Below are 17,325 nucleotides of genomic sequence, written 5' to 3'. Positions count from 1 at the left end.
GGCAGGTGCAAGCACACACACACACACACACACACACGCACACACACGAGAAATCTTTAATACGGAGTAGGGCTGGGTATTGCAGCCATGTTCCTGTATCGATTCGATTTTGATTCTTTGGGCTTTGAATCGATTAATCACGATTCAATTTGATTCGATTCGATTCATTCCGAATCGATTCAATCCGTTCCCTTCTTGGTGCCAGGATTTACCCCAAAAGATGTTGTTGCCTATTTTTATTATATAAAAATGTCAAAGGGCTGTGGCTTGACCGTGTTAACAGATTGCTAATTTGTAATAAGTAGGCCTAGACCGAATTGACTAATACCTACTGGGTATTTTCCATAGACCTAAATTAAACAAAAAGAACAAAAAGAAAAAGAACCAAAAAATCGATTTTGTGCCCTGTGAATCGATTATGTGAATTTCGATTCGATTCGATCGATTAACTCGATTATTTTACCCAGCCCTAATACGGAGTGCTGGTAAATTGCATAATGTGAACTCAATCGGAAATACTAACTCACTATACAATGTAATTTGACAGACTTAATGATTTCACATGACAACGACCAATGGTTTTCACCACAAGAGGTCATGAATGTGGCACACGTGGGTGTGTACCAAAACACAATGACACAGGATGCCACACCCCACTCTGTATTTGATCATGCTTTGGCTCTGAGAACAAACTCAGACATGCTCCTGAGGCAAGACTCTCCTCTCTACTTATACCACTAGACGTCAACATGACAAAAACTTGTTGTGATAAAACATAATATAATGACATGGTGTTGCCATCCAAACATTTTCTCTGTCAGAAAAGTGTCTCAGCAGCCAAATAATCTGGAAGATGAATAAGAAATCCCGTCATTGTTTCTTCCACTCCCTTTGAGTTGGCGTTTTTACGAGGGGAAGAGAATGACGTCTAGGCTGGAGACATCTCGCAGTGACTGGCGCTCAACAGTTAGGCCAGACAAGGCTCGGGTCTAATAGAATGAAGACCAAATCCATGTATGCACGTTCGCAACACTCGAAAAAATGACAGGAATAAACCTGACTCAATCCATCAAGATCTTCAGCTCTACAACATACAATGCAAATTTGTCAGCATGATCTACATTGATTCAATTGTCCACTATTTACTGTATTGTCTATTCTACTTAAAAGTGTACTTCAGTAAAGATGATTGTGATACTCACTGCTGTTCTCCTTCAATTGTCCACTATTTACTGTATTGTCTATTCTACTTAAAAGTGTACTTCAGTAAAGATGATTGTGATACTCACTGCTGTTCTCACTGCTGTTCTCCTTCAATTGTCCACTATTTACTGTATTGTCTATTCTACTTAAAAGTGTACTTCAGTAAAGATGATTGCGATACTCACTGCTGTTCTCACTGCTGTTCTCCTTCAATTGTCCACTATTTACTGTATTGTCTATTCTACTTAAAAGTGTACTTCAGTAAAGATGATTGTGATACTCACTGCTGTTCTCACTGCTGTTCTCCTTTAATTGTCCACTATTTACTGTATTGTCTATTCTACTTAAAAGTGTACTTCAGTAATATTGGCGGGTCAGATTCACAGCTAACAAATACACAAACATTAGCTACTTCGTGAAAATAGTTATAAATATGTGGTCTCTGTATAAATTGCACTTTAATATAGGTGTCCGAATTACTGTTGTCCCTTTTAGAATGTTAAGTAGAAACTTGTGTTTCACATAAATATGACATTTGTCGCAAATAATCAGTCGAAAGATTAGCTACACCGTTCAGAAATGGATGAGTCGCGGCTTGTTTTGAAGACGGGAATCTCGTCTTTTCAGTGATATAAACCGGAAGTACTAATGGTGACCCGGTGGTACCAAATTTTGTAGTTTTAAAGGTAAAAACTACAAAAATACGCGCACTTCCGGGTTTAGAATGCCCGAATTACTGTTACCTGTCGCTACAGATGATTGTGATACTCACTGCTGTTCTCCTTCATGAAGGTCCATAGGTCCCGTTCCTCTGCACTGTGTGCAAAGGTGCAGTTCCCAATGTACTGGCACTTCTTACCAGCCGAGATGTGCATGCAGATCTGGACATGGGAAAAATACACACAACAACAAATGGAAGAGACAGTGAAGCGTCAGCTTTTGAAGGGCAAGGAGAGATGTTGGCAATTTGTGTTTTGCCGTTTGCTCCGTTTTTAATCAGTAGCGTACAAGCTTTCATGACTCAAGTTGTAAGTGCAAACCAATTTGATCAACAATTAAATTGGTTTGGAAAACTCTACTTAACATGCTTACTGATTGACCTTATTTCAGTAGGGGTTTTTTTTTGGGGGGGGGGGGGGGGGGGGGGGGGGGGGGGGGGGGGGGCTCTCCAAAAGACCAAATAATATGGTATGGAGCGTTGTGTTCTCTGGAACATTCATCCTCCCCACATTTCCCCTCATAGTGGTGTGTGATGACGCATCAGACCATGGAAAAATATCATCATACTTCCAGTTTGCATGTCCAGGTGAAAAGATGACATATGACGTCTAATTTTCATATGAGGTGCAGGATGACCACCGTAAGGAAATCAGTCCAGTGGTTTTTCAAGTTATGCAAGGGGAAATTGGGCATTTGCACATTCACACAAGCACAGAGACACACACTGCAATACCATGCGATAGGTAGGGGTGCAACGGATCAGAAATCTCACGGTTCGGATCGTTCCTCGGATCAGAGCCCACGGATCGGATCATTTTTCGGATCAGCAAAAAAAAAAAATCATTATTATTTTATTTTTTTAATTGATAACACAAATAAACATAAGCTGTGTCTTTGTTAGGGGTGGGCATAGAAAATTTTTTGAATGTAGATTAATCTCATTGCAATTATGAAATTAATCTAGATTAATCTATATCAAAATGTCTAATTGAGAATATGCACACTACCAAAATAATTGCTTAAAGTCTTGTGACCTATTGACAGATGGCGCATAGACCAGAACTCATGTCCTTAATTGTATCAATCTTTTATTGAAACACAATTGCCTCAGCGGTTCAGCATTTCTGAGAGAGAGAGAGAGAGAGAGAGAGAGAGAGAGAGAGAGAGAGAGAGAGAGAGAGAGAGAGAGAGAGAGAGAGAGAGAGAGAGAATCGGCATTGACTGTTAAAAAGGGCAGCGGCTGCTTTAAGAAGGCGGAGACTCTGCAGGGACATCAGAGCGCACAGAAAGTCTAACCAGATGATTTAACCTGCTCGCTGTCCTGAGAATGTCAGGAGTCACAACACAAAATGAATTCAGTTTGCCAAAGTTTTATATCACACGCGACAATCGCGGTACGTTACATGAGCATATCTCACTGCGTCGCAAATGCGCTGAACTCAACCGATCGCAACACAAACTTAGCGAGAGTAGTTCTAGACATTGACCGTTCGAGTTTGACAGTCAGTCTTCAAAATGCATGTATAGTAGGCTATCGCACGGAATGTTTAGCAACTATGGCACAGGCAAGATTTCGGGAACAGTTTGTGTTGTTGTTTGTGTTCCATGCAGTGCGTGAGTTAGACGTCCCAAACGACTAGATTGAACATGCGCACAATTTCATAAATCAATCCGCGGACCATGTGTGTGCCGAACCGAAATGATTGGTCCGAACGGACCACGGATCAATGATGATCCGTTGCGCCACTAGCGATAGGGATTATGAATAGTTTAGCTAAATAAATTCCACAACCACTCTATACCAGTGACTCTACTATTCATTCTACTCACCCACATATGAACACGCACACAGATCTTAAATAAAGCAACAATCTCAAATTCATATTATTCTGGTCATTCATTATGCCTGGCCACATATGTATTCGTCATTTCTGCCTGGTGAGACACGTACCTCAAACTGAGCAGGGACAGGCTTTTTGGTAGGGAGGGGGCGAACGGTTGTCCACTTCTTGCGTTCAATGGAGCTGACCAGCACGACTCTTCTGTCTTTGGCCCACCTAATCCAGAGGGGCAGATATGCATTAGTTAGTAGATGACACGGAGCAGACAGTAATGCACCATTCTGTAGCTTTAATATAAAGTCTAACTCTTTCAAGGTGGTCTTTTTATAACTGAGGTGAAAGAGAGAGAGAGAGAGGGAGGGAGTTTGTTTGTTTACATTTATGGCCAAATATGCAACTGTGGCTATTTCATGGCCAGTACAGGTAATAGAATTCGCCTCAAATTAAAAATCAACAATGATATAAATAATTGAATAAATGCATTAAATAAGTTTGGTCACATCAATACATTTTAAAAAGTTCAAAACCTTTAAAGGTGGGACCTTATTAAAAATACCAAAAATAGTGTCTTCTTTAAAAAACTGTTGTCTTTTCCTTCTGAGAGCAGGGGCCTCATGTACAAAGAAGTGCGTGGATTTCCTACCAAGAGAGTGCGGGCGCGAAAATCTTGAAAGTTACTTACGGACAAAAAAATCTGGATGCATCAATACGTGCGTAACCAGGTTTTGCCGTGAAATCTTGCGCACATGAACGAGCACACGTGGGCCCAAGTCTCCGCCTTGCCTCCTCCCTTAAATATTCTATATGAATATTCTAATTAGTATGAACAGACCCATTCATGTGCATTCATTGGTTGAAAGAATTGGAAAGGGAACGCGGGAAGGGGAACGCGGGAAATATATTTCATGATGCGAGGTGAAGGCGCTGTTTCGGAGGTAGCCAATTTAAAAGGAAAAAGGCTGCGCGCAATAGCCTAACAAAATTACTTTGGCGTGTATAAAATCAGGCATCGGTAGCCTAATACTTAATGTGAGGACTGCAGAAAAAAACTGTCATGTTATACTGCAGTAGGGCCTACAATGCAGGTTTCCCAACAATTGATATTTACAAGGCATTACATCAAAACACATTGCGATGAGGCAGTCCGAGAAATAAATATTTATGTCGGGTATAAATATGAAAGATGACACATGTAGGCTAGGCTACGCCACATGTAGGCCTATGAATAACTTGCAGCCAATACTCAGTTAGCCTATAGGCCTATAAAATCACCTGTTAATTGATGGACTAATTTTACAGTAGCCTTATTAAAAGAGAAAGACAAGCACTGCGGTGAGGACGTTCCCAACAAATGCGAGAAGACACATCGCAGATCCAAAAAAATATTCAATGTTTAATAGCTGCCAAATACTTGAAATATATTTTTTTCATTTTTCATCACCCAATTTAATACATTTTAATACCATTTTCAAGACCTGCAACATTAAAATTAATACCACTACACAGGTGTGCGTGTGTGTGTTACATGGTATAATATTGCTGTTGTTATTACATTGCTATAATGTAATGTAATACATACATTCACACTGCCTGCTCACTGTGTTATTTTATTCTCATTGTCTGCTCCTTAGTCACTTTCTGCACCAGATGTTTGTCATGACTTGTCAAAGAGGTTTCTGTACGTTGCGGGAGTTTTCATGAAATCGGCCCCTTCCTTAGATAATTCATTATAATTTCAAATCAAGTAGCCAGCATCTGTGTAACTCCATGTGCTAAAATATTCTTTCAGTTGATCTGGCTGATGTATAGGTGGGCCCAAACTCTAATACCCTAGTCATTTTTTGTGCTTAATTTAACCATAGAGATGACAACAAAAAAGAGTGAGGTGGCGCGCACACACACTCCATTAGTTTAAAACATCAGTAACCAAAAAGTCATCCAAAACTGAAACAATTTCAAAATTGTGTATATTTGAAAAGTTTGATGACATTTCATGAAATACCTTCAATATAAAAATTAAAAATGGACCAACAATTCATCTTTTATAATGGATAAATATTGGAGTGCAATGCACCTTAGTCTAGGAGAGATAACACCTGTGGCGTCAAAAGGGTTAAAAAGGAACGACTGCTCAGAGCTCTAGACTGCTCCTCCTGTTTGTTCCCCCCAGCTCCATCATAGAGACAGTAGTAGGCCTACTGTAGGCGTTCTACTTTCAGTTTAGCAAGTCGTTCTTCAGAGTGGGAGCAAAGAAACAGCAGCAGTGGAACTTGATATGAATTCCACAAACATTTCCCTAACCGCGGACACGCGGCGACTGGAATAGCGATGCAAACACCACGCGGTTACCGATTTCGACATCCTCGCATACCCTCATTGCGACATTTAGCCTCGTAGAAAACACTCCGTTACTCGCCCGATTTATGTTACATTTTACACGCATTTCCACCGCTTGCAACTTCACAACACTCGTGCTCACTTCGGATTGCATTAGCAACTGACAGCATCAAATAATACGCCACGAAGCTCGAGGACACTTTGAAGTAGCATTATTGTATGAATGGTGAATGCATTCATGAAATTATATGCGTTAGCAAACACCAACCTAAACGAGAGGGCGTAGCTAAAATTAGGAGAAGGAGCAGAGCACAAGCAGGCTAGATGACGAGATACAAAGTTTGAACAGAGATTTTGAAAACAATGCAGTCATTTTAAGACTTACGCTTTCGACGAGTAAACGGGCACCACAGATATAGCTTCCACGCTGCATATTGATTGATGAAATTTAACAAGTTTCACTTTCAACTGTACTGCGGTCAGTCACACGCACTGTGGTAGATGGGATTTAGCCTACTAGTCAGCCATCGCCAGTGCATTGTTTACCCCAGGCATGACTGACACTATCGAAACCTTGTTGCCGCCTTATAGTTATGAAACAAATGTTTTTACGGAAGACTGTCCAGTCATCTATATTTTAAATACATTGTGTCTGGGTGAAATTTAATGCCAGGCCTTTTCATATTTAATGCCACACCTCAAAAAATAGCTAAATTTAATGCTTTTCACGGCCTTAAATCACATGTTCTAAATTTAATGCTTTTTAATACTTTTTAATGCACCGCGGGGACCCTGATACTGCTGATGGGCATCCAATTTCGTTGTAATTCCATGATAGTTTCATGAATCTGCTTCATTTTAACCATTTTAACCACTTTTACCATTTAATAATACGGTTGAGGTGGTTTTCTTCTTTTTCTGTAAATCACGCGCATCAACATTAAAATCCACGTTTAACTGGCTGCATCTCTGCAATATTTCCGACAGCGTACGTACAACACATGTAGTTGCGCTGCATGCCTCTGTGTGCCGCCAAAAAGACACAATGTACCACTTACGGCAACTTCCACGCTTACGGAAACTTTCACAGCAGCCCTGAAATTCGCGTGGAGATCCGCAGTTTTCCACGTCTAGTCTGTTTTAGTACATCTGACCGTGACCGTGGAAAACAACTTAAGTAGCTTTTTCCCTCCGTAAGAGAGCTTCGCACATGAGGCCCCAGGGCAAGTTAGAATATGCTTAATTGATAAGAGATGTCCACAAAAATCACAGAGGGGAGGTTCGAGAGGGAGGGAGAGAGAGAGAGGTGAATAAAGAGGGGAAACCTACGGATGCCGAGCCTTTGCAGTACAATATTTCCTGTTCTTGTCGGGCTCGCTGACTTGGCCGTTCCTCCAGCACTGGCCGCACACAAACTGCATCTTGAGATTAGCTGGCCCAAACTTCCTGATCGCCGAGGGGATCTCCTCCAAACACAACAACAAAATCACAGTAGAGATTCATTTCATGCATGAACATGAACTGTCATTAGAAACAACACTACAAAACACACACTTGTAGAGAAGTGGGGGGCGTTTGTAGGACAGTAGAGACAAGACAGGAAATGGTTGGGGAGAGAGAAAGAGAATAGGGTTTGGAAGCAGATGGATTCCAACCTGGGTACTCATATGCAATGTGCTCGCATTAGCGCAGTACACCACTGTGCCCCTACACGTCTTTAAAATGTAGTCACCCAACTTTGATGTCAAGAGGAGTTTCAGTTTTGTCATCCCAGGAGGGGTATCTAACAAGTGTTAACTGGTTACCTGGATCCCCTGTGAGGGGTGTGCCTCCATGTTCCAATACTTTCGGGCCTCTTGAGCAATAGCCTCATGGGAAATACCTGAAACCAGGAAATGAATAATTCCATTTTCATGTCCACTGAATTATTTCACTACATTACCAACTTGAACTAGTACAATACATTGTTAGTTACCAATACTGAAATTACAACAACAAACTCTCAATGCAAAATAAATAGTCAATTAGGAATCTCAGTTCAATTCTGCCCTAGAGGGTTTTAAAATAGCTTGTTGATGGGGTGGCACTCAAGCTCGCTTGGTTGTGATTGGAGCATGTACACCTTTACCGCCATCACTCGCCAACCTGCTTACATGGTACGGTCACATTGAATTTGAGACAGATTATAGAATAGACCCATGCTGTGGGAATGAGGTAACAAGTGGCTCAAACTCCAGCTCAATAAGCAGTCTCAATTCAAAGCGACCTTACAAACCTTGTATGAGCGGAGACAGTTTGACTGGCAGCAATGGGGTGTCAAATGACTCAAACCTTGCTGCGACTGCAGATTCAATTAGCCAATTAGGACAAACGTAACTTTTTTTTTTATTGCTGTGCGTGTGTGTGTATGGGCGTCAAAATAATAAATGAAGGGGCCCCACAAAAAAAGTTATTTTTCATACTAATATCATAAATGGGGTCCATCAAAGTTGGCTTCAGAGTTGAATTTGGTGGTTCACCCGTGTGTGTGTGTGCGTGTGTGTGTGCGCGTGTGTGTGTGTATTAGAGGGCAGTCTGACCTTGTTGTGACTGGAGCATCCAGACCTTGAGCTCCACCAGGCTGTGTGCGTAGAAGCAGAAGTCCTCGCGCTGGCAGCCGTAGCGCACCTCGTGCCGGCACAGGTCCATCTGGCACTGCTGGTGCATCGGCCTGACCTTGGTATAGCGAACCGTGTTCTCCTTCAGGATGTGGACCAGGCACCTGGACAGAGGGGTGAGAGAGAGAGAGAGAGAGAGAGAGAGAGAGAGAGAGAGAGAGAGAGAGAGAGAGAGAGAGAGAGAGAGATGCGTGTGTGTGAGTGGGGGCCATCACAGAAAAGCACGTCACACACACACACACACTCTCCTCTCTCCATGGACCATGGGCCAAGTTACGAAATAGCGACAACAACAATGGCTGGGCCTCCATCCAGCTTGTTAATGCACATCGGAGCCATTTGGATGGCAAACTTCAGCATATTGAATAACAGCGTTGTACGCTAATGTGCATATAAATACACTGTGGCTTGAACTTGAAACCCTTATTTGGAAACACCCGAAGTGGGCACATTAATGTTTCAAGTGTAAAACAGTTGCAGATAAGCATCCTGTGACAGCAAATGACTATGGTGGTACATAAATAATGTGAATAAAGGGTGCCATGGCGCAGTGGACTGAGGAACCATGCCCCAGCACCAGGGACTCGGGTTCAATTCTGCCCAGGGCTCTAAATTAACATCAGCCAACTGGACAAATGCTGGTGAAATTTCGGTTTGGCTGGTAGAAAAAACAACTTACTAGCCACTTGGACCCATTAGTGAGTGAGTGCTGGGCTAGTACAGTTAACATCTACAAAACCATTTTGGCTGGTGATGGAAAAAAGTTAATTTAGAGCCCTGATTCTGACCCAAGGTAATTTTCTGATCCCTCTATCCCCATCCCATCTCTCATTTCCTGTCACCATCTTCAATAGTCCCATCTCAATAAAAGCTAAAGGGGCCAATAAATAAATACATAAATAAATAAAATAAACAAAAGAAAAGAAAAGAAAATAAGTTTAAAGGGGTATGCCACTATTTTGGGGCTTAATACAGTTAAAATCGTTGGCTGGGGTTTATAAAGGTGGTAAAGTGTCTCTTTTTCACTAGCTTAGCGACATATTCCCTCTTTTAACTTGTCTTACAGCAAGACAACGGCTTACATGAAAAATAAGACACTTTACCACCTTTATAAACCCCAGCCAACGATTTTAACTGTATTAAGCCCCAAAATAGTGGCATACCCCTTTAAGGCTCATTAAATGTGTACTAATAACACAAGTTTCTGACACCGTGGGCTCAGAGAGGAGGTTGTCACAGCTTCACACCATTGAATTGATAGTTCCGAAACTGAGATTACAAGGACGTTCATGGCGGACGCGTAGTTAACATTCCATGCCCACACAAGTAAGTGCTATATAATTAAAGGCCGTTTTTTATGTACCATGCCTTCGCCTATGTTTACAACACTTCCTCCCGACTGGAACACACATCAGGGTTTTATGTACAATGGCTGAGCCCATCAACAGGTAATTTGAAAATACTATGACCGAGACAAATAAATAAATAACCTTGATACATACTAGGATAGTCTATTGGTGACATACAGTACATGGATGGAGTCACGTGACGTGACGCATGGAGTGAAGTGTGTTGAAGGAGGTAGGAGGAGGGGGTGTAAGGTTCAAGTATGATAGTTCATAGTGCATATGCCCTGAGGAAAGAATACTGATGTCTATCTTGTTTGTCAGATAATGAACTGGTAAGAGGGGGGATTTGTTTCTCTCCAAGCATTAGGCACAAGTTAGAGGAATTGGGCATAGGGGAGAGGGGCGGGGCATAGCTTACTTTTTCTCCTCAAAGTTATGCTTCGTCACCGGGTGAGAGCACAAACTTGGGTTTTCCGTGTTGGTTTTGCTGATGATCCGAGGTTTGTGATCAAAACACACCTAAGGGAAAAGTAGGGAAAGAGACAGCAATGTCAGTCGAGCGCCTCGTTTATCATAACTCTCCTCCTCTCTTCCCTCTCATCCTCATTGTCCTCCACATGACGTCTTCAGGGAAACTCGACCCAAAATAGCACAGGAACCGGTCCTACCTGTCCTGTCCGGCCGCGGGATGTCATTTCATAAATATGAGCCTGGAGCATGTCGACTACAGTCAGAGTCAGGAGACCTTCTTACAGTATCTCCTGGCTCAGCAGCAGGCTGGCACACACACACACACACACACTTGTCTTCTTTTCTTCATTATTAATGAAGTACTGTACAGTGTTAACCACAGAATTTGTGTTAGTCAAGGCGGTGGAGGGTTGCTCTGTGTCAGACACACGTGATTATCAACATTGGAGAAGCTATGTTGAGCAGTTTCATATGAAATATCAATGAATGATATGAAACCCCCTAAAAGTATTTCCTGGACTTCTACTTAAGGGGTGGATTCCAATATGTGGACTCCCGTCCTCGGTCTGTGCTGTGGGCTAGCGTTTCGCTAACGCGCTGCCTCCATGGAGAAAACAATCAAATGTCCCCGCTCAACCTAACAAGAACAACTTTTGGGGGACTATTCTTCATTCACCATACTGTTTGCAAATGAGTAAATGACATTAGAATTCAGCTTTTGCAAGATAATGAAATACAATCCTGCTGTCGGTGACGTCATCACGAGGCCACAAGGAGGCAAGTGAGCAAGGGAGGACGGGAGTCCGCATATTAGAAAGAGCCCAAAGTGGTGGGTGGTTGTTATGAAATTGGCTGCCTTGACATGCAAGTGCTGGGGAAAACCCTGGTGTATACAGTCTAGTACCGTAGTCACATCCTTCTCAGTGCTCTTGTCATTACATTGAGCTTTATGCTTATGCAACGGTACAATATACCTTGTGCAACAGTAAATTAACTGACTAAATGTGGAGCAATGAAATAAAAATGCAATCATCCACACACACACACACACACACAATTTAGCCAAAGCCTTACGTCACACAACAATTTGAAAATCCCATCCAATCACACACGCACGCACGTCTAGTCTCCCTCATCCTCTAGCCATTGCCATACCTCGCACAGGAACATGAATATGCCGTGGTGTTCCTGCAGGATGGCTGAAACGGACAGGTGCACCGTCCTTATGGATCCGAACGGGTCACAAAGCAGCTCTCGGCTGATGAAGCCCTTGCGCTCCATGGTCCACACGTCAATCTCCTCCTGGCAGTATGCAAACGTGCAGTGACCAGGGTACCTGCACACCTCGCCCATGGCAACATCTTCGACACACACGAAAAAGATAAATTAGCAGACGACAAACACTTACAAGTTACAACACGTTAACGCTAACCAACTGTGTCTCGGGGCTAATGTTAACTCATTTGATTTTTACAATGATGCAAAGACTTTGAGTCTAGACCAGAGCTCATGGCGATATTCAAGGGACAACTCTTAATTTGTCACACTAGTCATACATACAGATGTAGTAGTGAAAGAACATGGTGCACAAAGTAAACAGATAGATCAAAAAAGTCTCCCTCGTTTTCTCATACAGCCACCCACACGCATACTCATACACAGACTGTAAAGAAGCACTGGCAGGTGTTACCTTTGCATATGTAGTAGGGGCCGACATACTGCGTCTTGGTTGGCCGGGGTCGGATAAGTTTCCACGCACCATTAGCCGAATATCTGATGCGCCCCAGCAAAATGTCTTTTTTGCATTTGTGCTCTTCCATAAAAAGGGTGTAATCCAATACTCCGGCACCTAGAGAAACACACAGACCAGTTTTAGGTACAAATGAGGAACTCTGTTTGCATCTGTGATGAAATTGATACTTTATCATTGAGGGTTCACGTTACCAACTACATAAAACACCATAACTACAGTAGAGAGTAATACACATCATTGACTCGCGCACGCACACGCGCGCACACACACACACGCGCGCACACACACACGCGCGCACACACACACGCGCGCGCGCACACACACGCGCGCGCGCACACACACGCGCGCGCGCACACACACACGCGCGCGCACACACACACACGCGCACACACACACACGCGCACACACACACACGCGCACACACACACACGCGCGCACACACACACGCGCACACACACACACGCGCACACACACACACGCGCACACACACACGCGCGCACACACACATGCGCGCAAACACACAGGCACGCACAGACGCACACGCACACGCACGCACGCAGGCACGCACGCATGCACAGACACACGCGCACACACACACACACGCACACGCACGTACACGCACACACACTCACACACACACACGCACACACACACGCACACACACACGCACACACACACGCACGCACGCACGCACGCACGCACGCACACCAAATGTATTCTGGTTAGAAGGTGAGAGAAACAAACACACACACAGACACACACAACATCTTCACCTGTTTTTACATAGCAGGCAGCACATGCCTGTCTGAACTCATGAGTGTCCGCGAGGGGATTCTGGGATTGATCCATCCGACACACATTTGCTTCAGGCATTGCATTTAAGGCCACCCCGATGGGAGGAAATAAGGGCTTGTCAGTATTCATCTGCAGCGCAAAAAGGAATAAGAGTAAACAAGTGTCATTCAGTTGCTGAAACAGGTTAAAGCCCCACACTTTCCACCCCACTTCATGCAATTATTATTACATGGACCCAAAACATCAAAATATGGGAGCAAAAACTGCTAGTTGAAGTGGGCCCTCACGTCTTTTACTACCGTACTTAGTGTCAAGACATGCAGCTCCTGCTGTTCAACCAGAGACGATTTATAAAGTAGAGAATAAGGTGTTTGTTCCGGCATCCATATGACATAACGGTAGGGACACATACACGCAAACTTGCGAACTTTGCCATTCATTCCTATGAGAGAGGCGAAGGCAGGCGAACAGGAGCGAAGCGAAGCGAAACTATTAAAGAAAGTTTAATGTTATGCAAATGAGGACTGAATTCGCCTGCCGCGGCCCAATCAAATCAACAACATAACTGTTCCATTCCATTTGATTCGCCGCAACGACCTGATGACTGTTGGATTTCGCCTCTCTTCGCTTCGCTTGCTTCGCCTCCTATGTGTCCCTACCGTAAGGCTGTAAACAGCAATCCTATGGCCGTCATGCCCCTTGAGGAGACTAGGAGAATAAATGGAGTTCAATGGGAAAGTTCGGTGTATTTAGGAGACTAGAGTTGATCTCACTTCATGACATTGGTGACACCTACCACAACTTATCTTGATCTACCATATGGAAAATCTTTGGATCAACCACAACCATTATAGTTTGGTGGATGAGTGGCGTGGAGAAGTACTCACGGGAATAATGGGATGAAGCTGTTGGTGTGGAGGGAAGCCTGGATTCCCCATAGGCGCAGCAAAATTGAAAAGAGAATGGGAGGTAATTTTAGCGTCGTCTAAAACATAGGGAAGAAAAGAGCCATGGCCACAGACAATTAGATCATCATTCACTTCAACAACAGCAACGCATAGTGTGTCTTGGACTAAATAGAGTTGCAATCTGAATGGCATTCGGAATCCGCAACTCTCCTTTCATAAACACAGCACATAAAAAACAAACATCCACATCCATAGGAGTCAAGCTTACAGTAGAGCAGCGCAACACCTATGGCATACCAGCTTGTAAAGTCTTTCATGTAGAGTCCCTTACTTCCCTTTCAGAAATACTGCACATGTATCCACAAATGAAAACGCTGTAATCAATAACCAATTGGGGAACAGAAAATCTGTTAAATCAACCATTAGAATGAAATGTCAGTCCCTGGTAGAGAAAGTAAAACAACTCTGCCATGTTTCCCCTTCCACAAAAGGAGTAGCCATGGAGTAGCTGGGGACCATTCCATCATTGGCGCTGAATTCAGCAGCACTTACGTGCAAAAGCCAAGTTTCAACTAACGGCAGCTTAAACTTGAGGCTGACGCCGTTCCACCACTGAAGATCAGCTGCGCCTTGGGAGGTTTCACTTCAGCTGAGCTCATCAAAGCTGGCGTTGCGCTCGTGCACGTTGTACAGGGGAAGTCCATATCAACGATTGTCGAAAATGCGTTCATGTAGTAGACTCGGGCATGCCTTGTCAAATCAAGTCTTTATCGGAGATGAGATGTGAGCATTTGTAGGTGAGTGGTAACGCAACTGCACTCTGGTTGAGAGGCCCCCGTTCAATCCCCACCATGCGCAATGACAGCTCTTGACGCAATCATGAAAGGGAGCCTCGTCCGAACCTCGAGTACCACCATTTCAATGCATAAAAATGAAATGCTTGTATCATAGGCCTGAGGTGTTTTAATTTTCATCTTTCAGGTGAATCAGTTTTTGGATAAAATGAAGCTAGCCTAAAATGTTAGGCAGAGAGCATTTGCTGAATCATTGCAATGCAAACTTAAAGCGTTGGCGTCTGCAAGGTGGTTGTGAAAACGTGTTTTTATTGCCTATGCTGTAAAATGTAGGAATAAAGGTCTACATTTAAAGGGCAATTCCGGCCAGTTTGGATTCATATCCCATCTTGGGTGGACCCAGGGAAAAGGATGAAATTTTCATGCGTGCTGCGCAAAGTTGTTCAATTGCGCTGTTTTCGGTTAAACCCTGGCCCGTCGGGCAGGTATTTGACCTGTTTTAAAGCTCCTAGCGTGCATTAAAACCTTTTGAACGATTTGACCGTGGTGTGTGGGTCCATACAAGTCGATCTAGTGGTTCACAGTTCCATTAGGTAGCACAGGTACGATACAACAGGAGTTTTCAAAAGTGGCGCACCTACCTCTCTCAGCTTCCGCCTTCCAACTACGTCCGCAAAATGGTTTGCCAAAGTGATACTTCATAGTAATCCATTTTATTTTTGTCCACCAAAGACGAGCCACAAGAAACATATTCACACGTTCCCATGTCCTGTGTTGTTATTGTCTCGCAAATTCACTTCTCTGTCACTGAACGCAGTTTAGTGATGTCACGGTGTCACATGACTCCTGGAAGGAACGCAATTCGCTCATCCAGTTATTATACAGAAGCGAGAGAGAGAGGCGCTGTCGTAATATACTGTTTGATATTTTGAGATGGATCCTCCGTTGGGGTGGTTAAATTGAAGAGTTTGGTGGCCATGGTTATCTTTTTCGAACCAGAATATTTGTTACAGATAAAGAATTATTCCTTCCAGGAGTCATGTGACACCGTGACGTCACTAAACTGCGTTCAGTGACAGAGAAGTGAATCTGCGAGACAATAACAACACAGGACATGGGAACGTGTGAATATGTTTCTTGTGGCTCGTCTTTGGTGGACAAAAATAAAATGGATTACTATGAAGTATCACTTTGGCAAACCATTTTGCGGACGTAGTTGGAAGGCGGAAGCTGAGAGAGGTAGGTGCGCCACTTTTGAAAACTCCTGTTGTATCGTACCTGTGCTACCTAATGGAACTGTGAACCACTAGATCGACTTGTATGGACCCACACACCACGGCCAAATCGTTCAAAAGGTTTTAATGCACGCTAGGAGCTTTAAAACAGGTCAAATACCTGCCCGACGGGCCAGGGTTTAACCGAAAACAGCGCAATTGAACAACTTTGCGCAGCACGCATGAAAATTTCTCGCGGTTTCCCCTTTCATCCTTTTCCCTGGGTCCACCCAAGATGGGATATGAATCCAAACTGGCCGGAATTGCCCTTTAACTGTAGGCCTATTGCTTGATAGCGAATGAAGCCAGCCACAAGGTGACATCAAAGGAGAGAATAGGCCAAAGTCATGAAGTTTTCAATTCTATAACATGTGGCCATGCAAGCCTTGAACCCGCCACGACCACATATTACGCACCGCACCTACCCACTGGGCCATTCATGTCTTCGTCTCCATGAAAGTTCAATATCATGTTTTTATTTTCAACACTATAAACGTTTTTTTTTTTTTTTTCTTTTTTTTAAAGTGCCGATTATCAGAAATCCCCCGAAATGAGACAATGGTAACTATTGTAGTTTTTACAGGCATTATCACATCATAGACTATTAAAATAGAGTGACTGGTTCCCTTTGATCTCGTAAAATGATGGCGGGAATGAAGCGGAACGTGCCCATTGTGACACGGTTTCCTACAGGTTAATTTTTTACAATACTGATTCATTTAGTCTGGTGTTAAACCTGGGAGCTACCAGGTTAGAGTTGGAGCATAAATTACCGTGGCAACTCAGCTAAGTTTCAGGTTAGCAAGACTGATGGAACGGATCTGTGTCTAAAAATAGCACAGTTTACCGACTTGAACTCGGATTTGGGGTTATCGCCGTTGATGGAATGGTCCCCTGATCTACAAAGCGGATTCCAAAAAAGTTGGGACACTTGGTATTTTGTGAATAAAATCAAAATGCTGGCATTTTCAAAACATTCAATATTTTAATAAGGTAGAGCATTGTGTACAGACAACATATCAGTTGTTAAAGTCAAGCAGAATGATTGTTTTGGGGTAATTATGTGATCATTTAAAATTTCACCCTCGCAACAAATTCCCAAAAAGTTGGGACAGGGCCAGTAAAATGTTTTTTATGTTGGATAAGACTAAACACAACACAAGGGAGGAGACTTAACATTTAAATACTTTGACTGATGGGATGATTTTATTAAAAAAAATTGA

The 17,325-nt window shown here is 43.1% G+C and overlaps 1 protein-coding gene across 6 annotated transcripts in view; it reads right to left on the bottom strand.

The window, feature by feature from the left end:
- The window catches only part of zc3h7a (zinc finger CCCH-type containing 7A), a 29,234-nt gene that overhangs the window by 1,650 nt on the left and 10,259 nt on the right, over positions 1-17,325 (bottom strand). For 4 of the 6 annotated variants that reach the window (XM_063190289.1, XM_063190322.1, XM_063190297.1 and 1 more), the window contains 10 exons: positions 14,014-14,111; positions 13,105-13,255; positions 12,269-12,427; positions 11,734-11,939; positions 10,526-10,626; positions 8,681-8,862; positions 7,907-7,983; positions 7,431-7,567; positions 3,875-3,980; positions 1,976-2,084 (listed from right to left, as the gene is read on the bottom strand). In XM_063190289.1, coding sequence (XP_063046359.1) covers positions 1,976-2,084; positions 3,875-3,980; positions 7,431-7,567; positions 7,907-7,983; positions 8,681-8,862; positions 10,526-10,626; positions 11,734-11,939; positions 12,269-12,427; positions 13,105-13,255; positions 14,014-14,111 — 1,326 coding nt within the window. The remainder of the gene's footprint in view (positions 1-1,975; positions 2,085-3,874; positions 3,981-7,430; positions 7,568-7,906; positions 7,984-8,680; positions 8,863-10,525; positions 10,627-11,733; positions 11,940-12,268; positions 12,428-13,104; positions 13,256-14,013; positions 14,112-17,325) is intronic. The other 2 variants (XM_063190330.1, XM_063190315.1) reach the window with 2 other exon arrangements.

The sequence above is a fragment of the Engraulis encrasicolus genome, chromosome 2, assembly GCF_034702125.1.
Source record: "Engraulis encrasicolus isolate BLACKSEA-1 chromosome 2, IST_EnEncr_1.0, whole genome shotgun sequence".
Lineage (NCBI taxonomy): Eukaryota > Metazoa > Chordata > Actinopteri > Clupeiformes > Engraulidae > Engraulis > Engraulis encrasicolus.
The sequence above is the reverse complement of the archived record's forward strand: the minus strand, read 5'-3'. Positions and strand labels throughout refer to the sequence as shown.